This window comes from Gobio gobio, assembly GCF_949357685.1.
Source record: "Gobio gobio genome assembly, chromosome: 10".
Lineage (NCBI taxonomy): Eukaryota > Metazoa > Chordata > Actinopteri > Cypriniformes > Gobionidae > Gobio > Gobio gobio.
Window position 1 is genome coordinate 45,951,196 of NC_137116.1, and position 20,174 is coordinate 45,971,369.

The 20,174-nt window shown below is 36.9% G+C and overlaps 1 protein-coding gene across 18 annotated transcripts in view; it reads right to left on the reverse strand.

Moving 5' to 3' along the window:
• Positions 1 to 20,174, reverse strand: part of slc44a5b (solute carrier family 44 member 5b) — a 48,396-nt gene that overhangs the window by 18,069 nt on the left and 10,153 nt on the right. For 2 of the 18 annotated variants that reach the window (XM_079826675.1, XM_079826676.1), the window contains exons 2-10: positions 11,756 to 11,804; positions 7,034 to 7,107; positions 5,719 to 5,803; positions 5,465 to 5,549; positions 5,216 to 5,344; positions 3,527 to 3,587; positions 2,785 to 2,908; positions 1,312 to 1,335; positions 842 to 874 (exon numbers count right to left, since the gene is read on the reverse strand). In XM_079826675.1, coding sequence (XP_079682801.1) covers positions 842 to 874; positions 1,312 to 1,335; positions 2,785 to 2,908; positions 3,527 to 3,587; positions 5,216 to 5,344; positions 5,465 to 5,549; positions 5,719 to 5,803; positions 7,034 to 7,107; positions 11,756 to 11,804 — 664 coding nt within the window. Of the gene's footprint in view, positions 1 to 841; positions 875 to 1,311; positions 1,336 to 2,784; positions 2,909 to 3,526; positions 3,588 to 5,215; positions 5,345 to 5,464; positions 5,550 to 5,718; positions 5,804 to 7,033; positions 7,108 to 11,755; positions 11,805 to 12,211; positions 12,492 to 14,217; positions 14,252 to 20,174 lie in introns of those variants that run through there. The other 16 variants (XM_079826677.1, XM_079826662.1, XM_079826678.1 and 13 more) reach the window with 10 other exon arrangements.

The window sequence follows — 20,174 nt, forward strand, 5'->3', positions numbered from 1 at the left end:
TTGATTGTATTACTCGTAAGCTAACTATATGATTATTTTATACATTATGTGATGCTCATTGATTTGTACAGAAGTGAGGTAGTTTTGAAAAGGATAGCAGTAGTGAGGTGGAAGCTATTAGCTTGTCAAACTACAAGCTACTAAATATAAATTAATTTAATTAAACTACAGTGAAGCAACTTCTTAAAAAAATGCAATTGTCTATACATAGCTAGCTAGCTAACTAAATATGTTGTAAAAAAAATACATATAACTGCAGACATCTGCACATGGACTCAAAGAATCATATGAAAGATTCATATGAGAGAGTGTGGAAGTTCATTCAGGTTTAAAAAACAAAACAAAAATAGCATTGTGTCACATACAGCTACTATTTTTTTTTAAAACCGCACAACTTTTGTCATGATACTGAAAAATATAGTTCGTTTTAGTTATTACTTCCAAACACTGTATAACAGAGATGAAGTTCTAAAAGTAATGCTAATGAAAAGTGTGTTTCTCTACAGCAGAGAAGCTATTGGTGAAAGGAAGAGATCGTTTAAAACTCCTACGCTCAATTTTGCATGGACATGATCAATCTGGTTCCCGTGCAAAATGACCTTCCTTCCTCCCTTACATTTGCCATGATATTCTTAAAAGCTCTTTCAGCAGACAGACATCTGAAAGGCAGTGGGATTTTGTCAGTGACCTCAGTTCTGATGAGGGGAAAAAACAGAGATGAGTTTTTTCTGTTCTACAGATTCTTTGAGATGCTGCAGGTGCAGAATGCGTGGTGAGGGAGGTTAGTTTGTAGATAAGTGAAGGACAAGGTCGAGTTTTAAAGCTGTCAAGAAATGAAGACCTTTCTGTTCCTTGCTGCATGGCCGTAACTTTGCTACAAAAAAAGAAGCATTGAGCATGTTACAAAAGACACAGGATGAAAAAACCTTATATAGTTATAAAAAGCATCAGCAGATTATAGCATAAAAGGGCTTGTTTTTGTGAGTGAAACTATATAATTGATTAAAGCCTGTTCACACAGGACACAGTCTTGCATTCAAAAACGGCTAGATGGAAATTTTAAACAAATTTACCATGTAGCAAGATGCAATGCAGCGGCCTAAGACGTAAGAACACGTCCTGTGTAAACAATGTCTATTAGTTACAAGAAACCTGCCTGCCAAAATAAGAATGTGTGACCTTTCACCCTGGGCGTTCAACATCAGTGCTATTAAGGCAACAGCAAACTCATGCAAACATGCACAGCTTGACTTCTTTGCATGGCTTAAAAGGCCAGATTCTCTCTGACCTTTGTAAGGCCTAATGTCATACCCAGATAAAACTGTCTTCTCTTGCCTGGATGGAAAGACAGTATATTTAGGAACAGATGTCAAAAATAACTTTATTATATGTTTACCTGCTGTATCTACCAAATCAAAAGCAGATATTTTTAATATCAAGATGTAATATTACACATACATTCAGTTCAAAAGTTTTTTTTTTTTTGAAAGAAATTAATACTCTTTCAAACCGCATTTATTTGAAATAGAATCCTGAAAAAATAGGGGGAAATGTGTAATTGTTTCTACAAAAATATTAAGCAGAACAACTGTTTTTAACAGTGATAATAATAAGGTTTCTTGAGCACCAAATCATCATATTAGAATGATTTCTGAAGCAATGGAGTAATGATGCTGAATATTCAGCTTTCCAATCAAAGGAATAAAATACATTTTAAAATATATTAAAATAGAAAACAGTTATTTTAAATTGTACTAATATTTAACAATATACAGTTTTTTAAATTTATATGGTAAATCTGATTTATTTTATGTTTTGATTAAATAAAAACTAAACTATATATATATGAAAACATCTCAGCGACCCCAAACTTTTGAACAGTAGTGTACACTCACTTAAAATCTGACTCATATGAACCCTGATATAGAGTCAAGGGGTTTATTTTATGTTAATGACCAGCTAGATGTATATTACCCCACTTGTAACACAGCAACATAAACAGACATGAAATGTTGAGTATGTGCGAAGGAGACCGCGGTGTGATACTAGGGACGTGAAACTAGCACAGTTTTTAAATGACCCCTGTCATAAGTCGCATGGGTATATTTGTGGCAATAGCCAACAATACATTGTATGGGTCAAAATTAGCTATTTTTCTTTTATGACAAATATCATAAGGATATTAAGTAAATGTTCCATTTTGTAAATTTCCTACTGTAAATACATCAAAAATGTATTATTATTAATATGCATTGCTAATGACTTCATTTGGACAACTTTAAGGTGATTTTCTCAATATTTTGATTTTTTTGCACCCTCAGATTCCAGAATTTAAAATGGTTGTATCTCGGCCAAATATTGTCCTATCCTAACAAACCACACATCAATAGAAAGCTTATTTAATCTGCTTTCAGGAGTTGTATACATCGCAATTTCAAATTGTTCTCAAATTTCTCAATTTCAAAACCCTTATGACTGGTTTTGTATGGTTTGTATTTGTATGGTTATGTATAATATAACATTATATAGTTTAGTGGTCACTAACAATATTTGACAACAGAATGGTGCATATAATTAAGGTATTTGAGAAACACTATCGTGACTAAACTAAGCTTATATTTCAAACTCAAACAAAGGCAGCATGGCTGTTTTGGCATGCCTAACATGTCTTCCTGCATGTTACACAGAATAAGAGCAATTTTGCAGTCCAATAGCTACTAAACAGGCTGGTTGAAGGCTATAGCCTTTAATGAGTGATGCTAAGCACTACTAAGTGAAACTTACTTTGCTGCTTCTCTCAGATCAATGACACTTCTGGTTTTACCATGTCCATCTTTGAAGCTTGTTTGGTTGGCAACAGTTAACGTCCCGTTTCTGGTGATGAAAACAGGAAAGCACCTCTGGAGAACTGAGAGACAGTGAAGAAAAAAGCAAAATTAAAAAGTTTTTATATATAGTATTGCTTTGTGTCTGTCTGCACTTGTATTTTTTCACCCTGACTTCAAGGCCTGAATTCCTGAGAAGTGATAAGCAGCAGCCTTCCAAGGGTTTGTATCATTCTGTGCCTCCTCTGCCGATATGGAGAGGACACAGCGACCTTTCTCAGCCTTGCCTGAGACATTTTCTCTTCTTCTATCGCTTATATTTTTCACAATGTTTACATTGAAGCAGATATGATGGCTTCAAAGAGATCCAGTGGCCTGAACCGAAACTCTTGATCTCCTGCTACACAAGTTTATATTCATATTCACATACATTCATGTCATATTTAGCATCTTCATTTTAATTACACAAAAACAAAATTTAACATGAATTAATTTAGCCCACTTATACACATATATGTTGGGTTTTCTTTGTTCTGGCACTAGTTCAGTCCTCAAACTTTCAAGATTATCCTGGAAATGCATATGCACTATATGGTGTGTGTATATAAATATATGCCAATTATAATGAAACATTTTATGACTTAAAGAAAGCATAGTTTTGATTATGTATTCCTCTCAAAATGTATTAAAAAAAAACTCACATGGTCTGCTTGGCACAATCATTGAGGGACAATCTTCATCCCGTAGCACCTGAGAAACCGGCTGCCAAATGGGATAGAAGAGGATAAAAAGAAGATATTTTACAAAAATACAGCATTCTGCTCTCTACAATATCTCTCCAGTATGTTAGGCCTGGCTCGAAAACTGTCACCATGTGCATGTGTGAAAATCCAGTCACTCAGCAGAATTAGACCATTGAGGGTTTGCGTTGGTACATTTACGCACTGACACGCAACGGAAATGTGGCGGAGGATACATCTCAAGTACAGGCTTGCTAAGATGAACCAGTCATCACAAGTGCTAATCTATCTGACAGTAATAGGCATACAAAGAAATCTCCAGAAATAACAGGTTCTCCACCTTTTTTTTAACTAATAAACTTCCATGACTTTTCCAGTAATTTGTGATTACTGGATAAGTATTATTCAATCAATTACCAATTAAATTCAACTTGCGAATAAATCATTAGACTGATTTATGAATCGGCTCAATGCATTGAAAAAAACAAACTCAAAAGAAAAATTCTCTTACAAATAGGACATCACTAATTTTATTCTACACAAGAGCAATTTCTAGACCAGAGCCCAATTCGGACGGTAATTGTTTCTCGTGGGGTCGTAAGGTAATTTTCATCATTGATAGGGGCTAGTCTGTGATTTTATTGCCGTCCGAATCCAGAATGTCAGTGTTTTTCTCCCACTACCCGCGTAAAAATCCCCGGCCGAATTACCTACTGTTTTTGGACAAACACCAAGGTCATGTGGTAATTTAATTGCCGTCCGAATCCACATCTCTGAGTTTTCAAGAATATATAACTTAAAAATTCACTGTTTATATTCTTTTTGACCACTGCAGAGCACCGTACGGTTGCGCTTCGCTAATTTGGATGCATTGCCTTTATTACTGAAATGCTGGTATTTACAAGAGCAATGTATTTCATCACCACTCAAAAAATAAAAAGAAGAAAAGCACGTAAACATTTGAAAAGGGCCATTATTACAACAGCAGTTATATATGTTAAAATAATAAGGCAGCATTGTGTTTACCTCATGTAAATAAGAGGCTGTATTAACTTATTTCCGCTCATTTCCATGTTGAATAAAATGGCATCCTTTATTTTAAGATAAAATACGCATATAATGTGCGTCTAAATATCTTCCTATTTTTAAACAGATTTAAATAATTCAATAATAATTAGTATATTATTTTCATATTATTATTATAATTAAATATGCATTTATTCTTATTATACCAAGCATATGACATTTTTTTTTACAGCATACAATCATGTTATTGACCACGTGAGTGTTCCCAGGTGCGCAGGATCACAAAACTCGCTCCTCCACCGTGAATAAATCACCATCCGAATACACAAGTTTTAGCACTGAGGTGGCATGCAAATGTATTTTTACGTACGTCCACGTGAGAAACAATTACCGTCCGAATAGGGCTAAAGAGAGATTTTAGAGCAGAGAATAATATGAAAAATATATAGCCTATATATTCACTATGGAAAGGTCTATGACTTTTAAGATTTTATTTATTTCAATGGCCTAAAAAAAAAAAAAAACTTTTTCAAGAATATTCAGACTTTTATCAGAAGCCAGTGCATGTTTTTGTTCTGTCCGCTCTGAATTTAAACAAAGTTCTTATGGATATCCACACCATACCTTATCAGGATCGTTGAAGCCCGGCTTGCAGAATTGCTTGTAGTATTCCCAGTAGCTCTTATTGCGTCTATAGTTGTATTGCATGTCAATGTACGTGGCAAATCTATCTGGGCACTTGGATACACACAGCTGAGGTGAACAAGAGAGGAAAAGCAACATCAGCTATAAATAAAACAAGGAATGTTCTAAAATACAGAACAATCTAGCTTAGAAGGAATGACAGATATTTTGCAAAAGTGTCTGTATTACCTGAGTTGTAGGGCACTGGAGGTTAATGAGGACTGTAGGATTGGCACATTGTAAAATATTGAAGTAAAATAATATGGCTTTATTTCTGTGGGGGAGAAACAGAAGGGGTTTCAATCCAGCTTTGTCTTATAAATGAATATAATAATACCATTATAATATAAATATATAAAGTGTGAGACTCCTTTTAAAATGTTCTTTTCAATGTTTTAATTTAAATATAATGGCTTTAACACTCCTCTCAGACTCATACTCACGCATTAGGAGTATCCTGCTGTGCACAGAACTGCCCATAGCTGTCTGTCGGGGAGACTACTTTCCGGGGATCCCCATGCATCCAAGCTTAAAAAAAAACATAACACAAGCCATGTCATCTGAAACATGTTTCTCAAATAAATTCACTACAGTTGCATTTCAAACATCATGCATTTCAAATCAAATATTTTGTACCAGCAACCTCAGTATTTTATGTCACTGAAACTACACCCACTGTTCCTGTTGAGGAGGAACAGGAACAAGCAAAAGAGGACAAACAAGAAAAGATGCATGAAAAACAATCTAAAAATAAAGTGAAACCCCATATTTAATTTAGAGCATAAGAGGTTCTTTATGTAATTTAACTAAGCCATTCAAATCCACAGTGAATCGAACACACTGCAGCTCTGTGGAGAATGATTCTGCCCGATTATTTAATTGTCTCCACTTAAGTCTGCATGGAAAAGTGAATTTGAGCTTCAGGGGTCATGGAATGTCACCTCAAGTCTAAAAGGGTCACATGAGTTGTCCGTGCACTTCAAAGGGCAACAGAAAAGCCAGTCGTATTAATTTAGCCTAGACAGGATTAAATCAATAAGACGACAGAGGAGTAAAATGAGATCAGTGTGAGAAAGAAACTGCACTGGGAGAAACAGCGAGGCTCTCCACAGACACAATATGTACAGAGGGGTCCGAAAGTCTGAGACGAGTAAGTGTGTGTGTGTGTGTGTGTGTGTGTGTGTGTGTATAGATATGTATATTTAAAATGCTATTTATTCCAGTGATTGCAAAGCTAAAGTTTTATCAGCCATTACTCCAGTCTTCAGTGTCACATGATCCTATTCCAAAATTAAACTAATTTACTACTAAAAACTTTGTTTTAAAATTAGATGTTGCTTCCCAGATTTTCAATGCAATCCTTTTGGGCGCCACTGTATATGCATTTAACACTGGCGGCATGTTTCCAAAACAGACAGACCCAACAGTCAGCAAGCTGTGAGTCTCCCAGAAACGGCCTCTGACAGTTTTAACCACAGACTCCACATTTAAACCATGAATGATGTAAGCAATCAAACGTCACAGTGAATGAATGGGTTCGTTTGAGTCCTCTTGCTTTTTTGAGAATGGACTAAATGACTGTCTTTTTAAAAACAGCCACATACGGGAGTGTAACTGAACATAATGACACCGCATTAGGCTGCTGTTTACGACTGATGCTCCCCCGCCGCTTCTATTTGGCTGCTTAATAGCGCTGGATTCATGAGCCGCATTACGCAACCCTCTCTGCTGAAGCGCGTGTTAATGAGTGTAACTCACCCACTGTTCCCAGAACGATGTAACCGAGGATGACGATGACAAAGATCACACAGCAAAGCACGTCTGTGCAGCCCCTGCAGTGGGAATGTGAGAAAGAGAGAATGAGAGCACTGAATGAATAAATCACAGTATATTTACATTCATAATAGCATTTGAATAATTATTTTAATAAGTTAATGAATTATATACTCTTAATTAATCAAATGTTGTCAAATAAAACTTTTATAACTATTGTGAGCCCTCAAATCTATGAACAAAAGTACATTTTTCACTACCACAGTGTGTAAAAACACTACTATACACACAGCGCACACATACTGTATCTGACATTGTTTTCCCCTGCTGACTGTAACCCCAACAGAACAGAACAAACTAGTCTATATAGAAGCTTAGCAGACAGAGAAAACGAGGCTGAGGTCACAGCCGGGCAAATAAGAGATTAACAGATGTGCTGCATCCCCATTCTCATATTATCCATCCTAAATAGTATGCAAGTAATGAAGTAGTGCACAGGGCTGCTACTGTTAACTAAAACTAATTAAAAAAGTTTTTGTTAACTGAAAATATATATATAATTTGTATGGAATATTGCCATATTTATTCCAAATGATTTATCCGTGCATATTCTGATGACAACCTGTCACAATACAATCAATGTATTGATATGTTTCACTCGGCTATAAGTCACAATAGGGAAGAAAAGACTATCACAACTTCCGTTTTATGCCAACTTTAAGTAATAGTGAATTTTAAGATAATGAGTTGGCTAGACGCTAATATAAACTATTTGCTACAAGGAAGTCTGTAGAACTAAGAGCAACTTTATGTTGTGGGATCACCGGTAAAGTACATACTTGTAGTGCAGAGTATACATGTGCAAACTATCTGGGACATCTTCAGTCTTGTAGTAGTACTGGCTTCACTAAACCAAATCTTACTAACTGACAGTACACAAAAGCTTTGAGTGGACAGGAGGACAGTAGAAATGAGTGACCACAGTTCCATCAGTAAAAGCGTTCCCTGAGCTATATTTATATTCCGCTCAACACAGACGGGAAGTGGGTGGTTGCGCCGGGCCACTTTCACACAAAGGTGTGGATTTGACGTGTTACTGGGAGTCAGTGACATTTAATGCAATACAGCTTGGGTGATATTTTTGGGTGATATTTTGTTAATGGACTGATGGAAAGTTGGCCAACTAAGAATATAAATCAGGCAAAAGTTTAAATCACAGGTATAGTTACCCCAAAATAACCTAAAATGCTATTATATTTGTATTATAAGTATTCATGCTATTATATTTGTATTATAAGTATTCATGCAACTCTTTTTCATATAATGACAGTTCAATATGACCAAACAACCTAAAAATGACAAAAAGCTCATATGACTATATATCACTACTATACAAGTCATTTTATAACTTTGTGGGAGGAACAGAACGAACATTAATCTTGCCCGAAATCCACTTTGCATGCATTTCCCAAAGATGAGGACTCTGGCTCAAAACTGACCATCATTCCTAAGCATTACAGCTTTAACAATGCAATTAGCTATGCAGTGTCATTTTACACATTACATTTCTGTACCAAAATACTACTGTTAGACAATTTACTTGTCTTTAAAAATGTTTGAACTTCATTAGTTAGGCTAGTAGTTTTTGCTGTGGTGTCAAAGAACTACTAACAGTATGTACACTACCAGTCAACAGTTTGGAAACATTAAGGTTTTTTAATGTTTTTGAAAGTAGTCTCTTAATCTCACGAAGGCTGCATTTATTTGATCAAAAATACAGCACAATATAAAGCTTTTTGCAACATTATAGCTTTTTGTAACAATTTAAGGCATCCTTGCTGGATACATTTCTTTAACTGCTTTCAACATTGATAATAATCATAAATGTTTCTTGAGCAGCAAATCATATTAGAATGATTTCTGAAGGATCATGTGACTCTAAAGACTGGAGTAATAATGCTGAAAATGCAGCTTTTAAATCACAAAAATAAACTGCATTTTAAAATATACTGAAATAGAAAAAAGTTATTTTTAATTGTAAAAATATTTCACAATATTACTGTTTTTGCTGTATTTTTATCAAATAAATGCAGCCGTGGTGAGATTAAGAGACTACTTTCAAAAACCTTAAAAAACCTTAATGTTTCCAAACTTTTGACTGGTAGTGTATATCTTTGTTTGCATATTTTTATGTAATAAATGGAAAGCAAAGCTACATCTGTAATCCCCCGTCGCACCCCTACTACTTTGAATATAGTGCAAGAGTCATATGTACTTTTATTGTGCTTTTGTAGCTAGATATGTGATCACTTTAAAATTGTACAATAGAACAATGTGTATAAAAAAAATAAAACAAAATTCACAGATTCTCCTTTTGTGCTTCATGGGGAAAAAACTGTCAAAAAGTCTATTAAGTCTCTAGGTTTATCAAACCATAACTAAAAACATTAAACTTTATCATGATGTTATTTCTGAGCCACTACGATAAACAACTGGGTCAGCTGTGACATGAAATGTACTTCACCTGATCACAGCAAAGCTCCACATGCTGTGCTTACCCAACAGAGCTTAAGCGTTTTACATCAGTCAACCCTAATTAGCAGCAACCAAGCCTTACAAATATACACTAAACACAGAAAACCCCATTAGAAGCACACTGAGCTGCACACTGTGATGGCACACTTTCTATTGAGAGCAACAAAAATAAACTCAAACCCATGGCTTCTTGTCCAATAATAGCAGAATTACCTCACAATCTGCTGAATCTTATTTAGCATGCATGTTAATGAGGCACAGCAACCCAAGACATATGAGCAACAGTGATTGATTTCTCTGTTCCGGTGGGGTGAAAGTTGCACTGTCCGCTATCACTGCTGAACTAACCATTGATCCACCAGCAGCTCTGGATAAGAGCGAGAAACAGGCTAGCGGAGCGACAGGTCCATGAATTAAGTCAATATTTTTTTATCAATAACAGACACATGCAAATCAGGGACAGACAAAAGGACAACGTTTTGAGGGTGTGCATGTGTGTTTCTGACCTAGCTGTAGTTTTGGGGGCATTGTTGCTGCTAAATATTGCCAGAAGTTAGCCAATTAAGAAAACAACCCTCCTTTGTCGAGGTCTAAAAAATAAAAATTATTCATAAAAGACTAAATAATGGCTTTATTCAGTTACCAAAGGTTGTATTTTAGCGTTAATTTTGATGTTCGGTTGTATAGTAGTTCAAATTGGTTGAATTAAAAACAGGAAGTCAATACAAAGTCCCCATTTAGATATTTACGCATGTATGTATTGATTTATTTAACATATTAAAACAATTTTTTATAAAGAAATACAATGTAAATTCTTGTCCCAGTTACACTTAATGTTGTCATATTTCCCTGGTTACATTACTTCCAAAAAAAACCCTCAATCGCTTTGAATTTTTACATTAATGTTGGTAATGTTCTAGTTATTAAATCCAAGTTTAAATGATCAAGTTAGTGTTTTAAGCAAAGCGAAGATATCGAAGTGAGTGAGTTGTTTACTTACTTTTTAATTACTCTTCCCATTAATGCCACCATTTTGTTAATTCAGACTGAACACGCACAAAAACAAGACGCGGGATTTATCACATATGAACGAATCGTATCCAAACATAATCATAGCGCAATGGTTTTTTGTTTCTTTCCCCCCATTCATTCTCAATGACCCCCCCATCAATCCCACCGCATGCTTTAATAAACACACCTGAACTAGCTAATCAGTGTCTTAGAAGGCCCTTGTTAAACACTGATTAGCTGGTTCAGGAGTGTTTAATTGGGGTTGGAGCTAAACTGCAGGACAGTGGCCCTCCAGGACCGAGTTTGGAGACCCCTGCTTTAGGGGGTCTGTTAAAACTCAATGGGCTCAGGGGAAGCAAGAGAGACACGGACTCCCGCCGGTGTCGCTGTTGTACAGTGTTACTTTAGAAAATACAGTGGTGGCCAAAATTATTAGAACACCAGACAGATCTGAAAATATTGAAAAATGTTTGCCTCCAAAACATAATATAATTTCATAAAGTTCATTAGACATGCAGATGGTTGCTCTGAGCACAACAAATATCAGATGAAGTGAGTCGTACTGTTTTTATCCACTTTTAACTTTAATATTTGGTATGTCCACCTCTTGCAGCAATTACAGCAGCACATCTCTCGGGCATAGTGTCAGTATATTTCCTCTGAGAACTAATGTTATCCCATGCCTTCTGCAGCTGAAGCTAAAGGCTTTCCTTTGAATGTACAATAGATCTGTCTGATCTTTATTTTCCAACTCTCCCCAAACGTGCTCGATGGAGTTGAGGTCCGGACTTTGAGGGGGCAAATCCATAATTTTCAATGTTCCAGCAGATTCGATCTCTGACTTTGTAGATATTTTATTCATTTTATGGGTATTGTAATGGCTAATTCAACAAAAACAACTGAAACCTCTTAAATTATGTCAAGTGTTCTAATAATTTGGCCACCGCTGTACTTTGACTACAGTGATTTAAAAAAAATGTAATGTCACATTTTGTAATATTTGCATTTTTTATTTTTGTAATATGGATTATTTTCTCATCCCATTTTTGAGGAGGCACAATCTCCCTTCTTGCCTCCTCGGAGGAATATATGCATATAAATAATATATGCAGCCTCAAATAAAATCCAATAAGCATCAAAAGGAAGTAAGATTTACTGTACCTATTGTGAACGGGTCCGGTAAATGTGGGGTCAAATTTGTGTGGCTCCCCTGTAACACAAGAACAAAGTGTCAAAAACCACATTTAAATAGTGAAAATAACAATAGCAAAACCTCAAGCGCCTTAAAAGCATTTAATAGTTTTGCTATACTCAAGCTCGAACCATGCATAGGCTTGCTATGACCAGGTCAAAGAGCAAACAAACCAACTGATATCAGAACAAGCCCACTGAAACAATGCAAAACAATGTTCATCGTGTCACCACCCTGTTCATGAAAACAAAGCACTCGATCAAAGTAGCCACGGTCTGGACAGCCCCACAATGCCTTAGGAGTGCATCCTAGCCATAACAAAGCACAGGAAAACAAAAGCATGTACCTGCCACAGTTTGAAACGCATCAGATAATTTTAAGACAAAGCATTTCTCTTCGTCAAAGTATTTGCGTTAAGTTCCTACCCAATTCTGCTTTGTAGTATCCTCCTTTTGGTCCAGTCATGTTCACTGTTCTCTGAGCGAAGACACTGTGTGTTTATATAATGTTACTGTGCGTGTGTCACTTCCTATGAGGCGGTCTCTTCTCGTATTTTTGCAATCGGTTAATCATTACACACATAGCCGTGTTTGCGAGAGGAGGTGGAGGAGAAATCAGGCTGGTGGGCGTTTGCGTCGCTTCCATCTGTCTCTCTCTCACACTATCCACTCTCTACTCCTTCACTCATTCCTTATCCTCTCTCTCTCTCTTTCTCTCTCTCTCTCTCTCTCATGCTCACAAAGGAAACAGCACTGGTGTCTCGCGGCTCAGATTGGTAGCATCCACTGACACACCAGACACAATGAGACAACAGCATGGCAGCCACCTGCTCAAAGCTTTGCACACAGACTCAGAAAGTGCTGTTTGTACATCGCCAAACATACCATCACTTCTGATCTCAGTGGAATGACTAATTAATAGATCAAATCCTTCAATTTAAACAGATAACCAGCTTTAGGCAGTCAGCCTTTGACAGCACAGGACAAACTGCTAGTATCTGTGCCAGTATAACTGACCAAGCTGAGTGTACAGACATCAGGGGTCACATATGATAGGTGGCCCGAGTTAGGGGATCATGCAGTGATGCCATCCTAGAAGACAAAACACAGTCTTAGCTGGTTTAAACTGGTCTTCAGCTGATCTGAAAACTCCCCAAATAACCCTCTAAAATCAGCCAAAATACCTACCTGACCAGGCTTGGCTCATTTTCATAATTCACAATTATTTATTCAGTTAATTGGATAAATATTTGTTATATCTTAGTATTTAAATTTTTTTTTTATTCCATCAATGTGCATATCAATGGATGTTTGTATGCTATATAAATTATGTGGAAAATGATTTATAACAAATAAATTACAGCTTTTCATGCTATCAAAATGTATTTTTATTCTAAAAATAGACTAATTCAGTATTTAAATATTGAATATTTCTCTTCATGAATAGTTCCATCATATTTTACTGAATATATATTTTTAAAACTTGCGGAGTTCCAGTCAAAATCATGTGAGATTCTCTATTTGGAATCACATTTTCAATAACTTGACACCACCAAAAAATGTATTGATAAATTACATAAAGATATGCGATATGTATTTGTGATATGTACGAAACTTTCTAAAAATAGCCATATTGACTACTGAATTCAAATACTGAATATTTATCTTAATTTTCCTTATAGACATAAATAGGTAATTATGTAACCGATATTTGATCTGTTCACAAGGGGTTGGGGCTTTCATGCTCACTGTATTCATTATCGCTAGACAAACATTTCAAAGGAGCTTCTGATTGGTTCAGTATGTGGCAATTTATATGGCAAAATAACAGCCCTGTTAACACATCTCTGAGAAACCACTTTCACATTCACACAACAACCATCATTTGCAAAAACATTCTGGACCTCTTGACCTTGGCAAAGGAGAAGAAAGAAGTACACAGGATTTTGGATGAGCTCCAATAAGCAGTAGTCAGCTCTCTATTATCATGAGGGCTGAACTACATCCTGAGCTGCTAACAATGTGAATTTAAGGAATGTCCACTCCTTCCAAACTACTGGCAATATGACCAAACTCTTATATCCCATGCAATAGGAGTCATTTTATTTCATGACAATTTCATCATGATATAAGTTTATAGTCGATTCATAATAAAAGAGCCATGTTTGCTCAGATGTTTGCTCCATGTTATATAAAAGGTTTAAAACCTAAAATGATGCCATAGTATTTCATTTTTCAATTTGTATTATTATTATTAAGACACCATTTTAAATGCACTTGAAAGGTTTAAATCACTTGAACATTTTCAAATGACAAAGCTTACTTACATGAGGACGCAACATTGCAACATCACATAGAAACGACAATCCAACATTTGTACTGGTTGACAAATTATACCAATTTATCGTGCTTACCGACCACTCCTTACTTACCACAGTTACACTTACAGTCAGGAGAATGATGAGTCTGTGAGATAGACAGGGTAAGAATGATTGTGAAAAGGAGAGAGTGAAGGACAAAAGAGAGACCAAAAGATAAAGAGATATAAAGACTATATATATAGGGAGGCATGAGAGAAAGAAAGAGGAATGAAGAATTTGATAAGACACTGTGGCCATGCAGCACTGGACAAAAAGGTCAGGACATCAGGAAATGCCCCTGAGGTCTTATGGGGAAAAAAAACGTCAGCATTGCTTGTCCCGTCACATGCTTGTCTGTAGGGTGTCCCATCTGACTTTAGGTTTCAGAAGCCCCTTACATGCCCCTCAAATACAAGACACTAAAATGTCTCAAGAATGGATAGATACAGCTAATTTTGGAAAAAGCCATTATATTAGCAATTATCCTCAGGATTTAGGCGTTTCATTTGGTTAAGTAGAGAATAAATTAAAGCTTTCTACAAAATGTCAGCTCAAATGACTAAAGGACAGATTTTTTGGTCTTGTCTAACTGCTAAATACAAAAAAAAGACTCTGGCAGTAACAAGAAGAGGGGCAATAAACTTGACTCGGCTAACAGGCCGTCCCCTGAGACACATCTCAGCAGCCTCAGACAGCAGATCAACAGCTTATCCCCACTTCTCCGTCTCATTTATAATCTGTCTGACATTTAACAGACTGAGTGTTTCGTCAGTTTGCATGGCTTTAATTGCATCATCAGAATTGTGGCAAAGAAACAGCTGGTGTCAATCCTTCCCAGGTAAACTAAATTACCGCCCAAGCGAGACAGGTACAGACTCCGCAGTGACACTAATTTCAACAATGACTCCTTCAAATCGCAAACATCCTTCCTGCCTGAATTCTCATTTTTAAAAGTTAAGACTGACGTATATTTAAACTTAGTTTAAACAGTGTAACTTGATTTGTATACTTAGTAAAAATGTCAATTAAACATATACAAATTACTCTAAATTGTAATGTAGAAACATGCATTTTCTGTAAAGCTGCTTTGAAATGTTATTGTGAAAAGCGCTATAAAAATTAATGTGAATTCAATTCAAGTGACTACACATATTTTCCTGTACAATGCGATCCTCATTTTGGACTGGAGTTACAAAATTCACTCTTGTCAGAGATTTATTTCCCCTCTCTTCCACTTGCTTTTTGAGATGAGGCGAGAATGCACTGGCACAGAAAGCAACTGTTACTCTTTAGAAAGCACAATCCAAATGTGTCAGTTTTTGGCTTTAGATATAGCAGGGTACAGTAGTTCCTTCCTTGAACTGCTCAGTGAAGTCTCATCTCGTTTTTTACACCTCTTCCTCTTATCCTCTACATCCACTAAGCCTTTTTTTCTCCATGTACACACATGAGTTCACACACTGAGAGCAGTGTCTTGCAGGCCTTGCTGCATAACACAAGCCTCTTTCAGTGTTTCTCCATAAGGAACAGCCTGGGAAGGCGTGCAGGTGCAGACAGTGTGAGTTTGGGCGAATGGAAACTCTGTTACGTTTTCTTCTTCCTACCAGAACATGGAGTTCCCACCCCATGGCATTAAGTCACAAACAAGTCCCTTTCAGATGCTGCATCTCAATCATGACCTCAAATTAATTGCCTGAAAATGGTGAGTTTAAAATTATATAATTAAAACATTTTAGCATTTTTGTGCACTGTTTTTGCTACAGTATACACTATATTGCCAAAAGTATTGGGACACCCCTCCAAATCATTGAATTCAGGCATTCCAATCACTTCCATTAACACAGATGTATAAAATCAAGCCCCTAGGCATGCAGGCGCTTCTACAAACATTTGTGAAAGAATGGGTCGCTCTCAGGAGCTCAGTGAATTCAAGCGTGGTACCGTGATAGGTTGCCACCTGTGCGATAAGTCCATTTGTGAACTTTCCTCACTACTAAATATTCCACGGCCAACTGTTAGTGGTAACAAAGTGGAAGCAATTGGGAAAAAAAGCAACTTAGCAACTTAACACGAAGTTGTTGGCCACGTAAATCACAGAGAGGGGTCAGCGCATGCTGAGGTGCACAGTGCGCAGAAGACGCCATCTTTCTGCAGAGTCAATAGCTACAGACATCCAAACTTTGTGTGGCCTTCAGATTAGCTCAAGAACAGTGCGTAGAGAGCTTCATGGAATGGGTTTCCATGCCCGAGCAGCTCATCCAAGCCTTACATCACCAAGTGCAATGCAAAGTGTCGGATGCAGTGGTGTAAAGCACTCTGCAACTGGACTCTAGAGCAGTGGAGACATGTCCTCTGAAGTGACGAATCACGCTTCTCTGTCTGGCAATCTGATGGACGAGTCTGGGTTTGGTGGTTGCCAGGAGAACGGTGCTTGCCTGGCTGCATTGTGCCAAGTGTAAAGTTTGGTGGAGGGGGGGGGGGGCTATGGTGTGGGGTTGTTTTTCAAGGTTTGGGCTTGGCCAGTGAAAGGAACTCTTAATGCTTCAGCATACAAGACATTTTGGACAAATTCATACTCCCAACTTTGTGGGAACAGTTTGTGGATGGCCCCTTCCTGTTCCAACATGACTGCGCACCAGTGGACAAAGCAAGGTCCATAAAGACATGAATGAGCGAATTTGGTGTGGAGGAACTTGACTGGCCTGCACAGAGTCCTGACCTCAACCCGATAGAACATCTTTGGGATGAATTAGAGCAGAGCCAGGCCTTCTCATCCAACATCAGTGCCTGACCTCACAAATGCGCTTCTAGAAGAATGGTCAAAAATTCCCATAAACACACTCCTAAACCTTGTGGAAAGTCTTCCCAGAAGAGTTGACGCTGTTATAGCTGCTAAGGGTGGGCCAACTCCATATTAAATCCTACGGATTAAGAATGGGATGTCATTAAAGTTCATGTGCATGTAAAGGCAGGCATCCAAAAACTTTTTGCAATATAGTGTATTATATGAGCACACAAAAATGGTCACACTATTTTATGCAACATTTATTGTTATCTCTAATCTGTGGGTACTGGGTACTATAAGATACATAAAAAAATATTTTCTCTGACTCAAGCTTTAACTTGGATGTCATCACAGTCACCGAGTGACAGACAGCGAGACAGACACGCAAACCGTTCAGGGACAGATGGACGGGCGAAGTGAAGAGAGTGACAGACAGAGCAGATTGGTGAGGCAGGAAACTCCCCTCCCTTTTAGACTCATGTTTTGCTGATATATGCTGGTTATTACTGGCCTATACTCAAATAAGAGGATTGGGTAAGAGGAGGTTTAAACACTTTACTTTTCATGTGGCTGCTTCATTACTATGTCTAATCAAAGGGCTGTTCTTAATTTATCACCAAACTGGTTGTTCAAATGAGAGCTGTTACTTTATGACAAGAGAGAAAGCACTTCAGTTGTTTCTACTCAGTTGATTTATTTTGTGATAATACCAACACTTGACGTAGTTACATTTCAATTTACAGTAATTGGAGGCAATTCTGGGACCTTTATGTAAAACAACAAGTACTTAAAGGTGTAATATACAAACATGGCTGTTTGTATACTGTTGTTCTGATGCTCAGTCCCTATCACAAAGTACATGTAATGCACAAAGTTCTGCCAGTGCCTGTTCAAATGAGTAAAACTGCTTGCAGATCTCTCAAGGAAACATACAGCATACAGCATTCAGAGTGTGAATATGACTCCAGACCTGGATAAAGTCTGAAATGTCATTTTTCGTCTTTACATCCCTAGGAGGTATAAGGGGTGGGCGATTATCTTATATCACAATATGAATTTTATTTTCATGAAAATGATATATATCACAATATTAGTTATTTATGCTTTACATAAGGTTATGATATCAACATTTCTGATACCATTGAAATTTCATAATTCTTGTCACCAATTTCAATATTACAAAAAAAACCTAATACTAGCCTCAAGCTTACTGTAAACAAGTAAAAAACTAATTAAGCAATAGGACAAATCTACAATAGAACAAATAATAAGTAGACACAAATAATATAGACCTACCTGAAAAACTTCAAAGCACTAGAAATAAGAAATACTAGATAAATTCAGTAAAGTAAAAGTCATTCAATGTGCAAGCACACTCCATAGTCTTCACCGTTTAATTAAATAGAAATGTACTCTAACTAAACTTACAAAAGGGATTCAGTTAAGAGCAGTACGAAATGTTCTCTTTATCTTTTGTTGTTTGATTAACAGCAGCAGGTTTATTAGGCTGCTGTCACTTTAGGACCGAATATACTGATACACATGCGTTTTCTTTCTCAACTGTTTACATTCATCGAAGACATAAATGACTGTGTTTACGACGATACTCGCAAAGACGGGTTTGTAGGAGTTTCCCTACAAACCTAAAATGTATAGGAGGAGAGTATTTAAATGAATCATGCAATGTAATTTACTATGGTTTGCGCTTGTCAATTTACTGGTGTTTTCGCCATTATTTACCGGCCCAAAAAAACACGTCTTAAACCAGACGCTAACTGGTAGACTGCATTGGTCATTATAGAAATGATCCGGATGTGTCTGTGTTCTTGAATTTGTGCGTCGTCAGTAGCAGAACCTTCCACTCCCATCATTGTTTTTTGAGAAATTTGCCATTTAGTAAACACACTAAAGTGTGTGTATTTGACAGTTCAAGTCCAATTAGGGGGACAATTATCATCCACCCCTACATCATGCAGCAGTTTTTTTTAAGTTAAATTAATAAATATAATAAACACACTGCTTTAGGGGAATGTACAGTTAAAGACCCAAGGATCAGATATGTTGAATGAAGAGGGAGTCAGAAGTGCGGTAAATTGAAGTTTGCGGTTTCATCAGCAGAAGCCAGCTTCAACACTCACAAGGAGTTCGTAGGCCACGCTCTCTGGGTACAATTTTCCACCACAATTCTACCTTTACATCTACGTCACTACTGCAGGTTGAAAGATTCTTATTGGCTAAGAAATAGATAAACATAGACATTTTCCACACATGGACTGATAGACAGGAGCATATTGATAACATGTTCTGTCTCTCAGTGAGCAGTACAAACAATATAATTATTCTAAGAAGTGGGCATGTAGACAACAGTTATATGCCTTGAAATGCGCAGCATTATTCAATGTGTTGACGTAATTTCCCCTGAAAAAGGAAGACAGGGCGGGACATATCAACCAGCTCCTCCCCTTTTTTAAAACAGCCAATAGCGTTTAGTTTATATCACAGTTTGACTAGAGCCTTTCAGCTTGGTAAAGCCAGTTTCCCTCCTAATCTCGAACCGTTTTTCCTCCTAATCTCCACCATATCGCTTTGAAATACAGAATTCTGTGCAGAATTCAAATGGGTCCGATGTGTTTTGTGGCCTGCGCTGACTCGCGCATGTGATCCGCTCTGTGCTCTCGTGCCTCTGGACCGGAGCAGATGTGTGCGCGCTGTGAAACCAGACTTCATTCGCCTCGACTGAAAGCATATTTACACTGTCTGAATCATTCCCTATCCCCTATATAGTGCACTATGTGCCATTCACCATGTAGAAAATAGTAAAGCGTCCCCTTGGAATTATAAGGTTCTATCTGCGTTCTGAGCAGTTTTGAGATATTGAGCTTCAAAGTTTTTGCATTACATATAGGAAAATGTATATGGGGAACAAGTTTCTTTCAAACATGAAAATAACAGGGACCCTAAATGTATTCTAAATATACAATATCAAAATCCTCTCAAAATTGTAAATGGGGATTTTTGGAATGGGTCAAATGCAGATAGAACCTTCTAATTCTAAAAAAACACTTTTCGCTTAGAATTATAAGGTTATATCTGCCAAACCATTATTTGAACATTAAATATAAAAAATAATGTTGTAACAATGTCTCAACATGTGTTGGATTGTAAAATTGTATCCTTTCTTATGACATTTATTTCATATTTTTAGCACTTCCATGTATTTAGGACATTTCAAATTAAGCTAGGC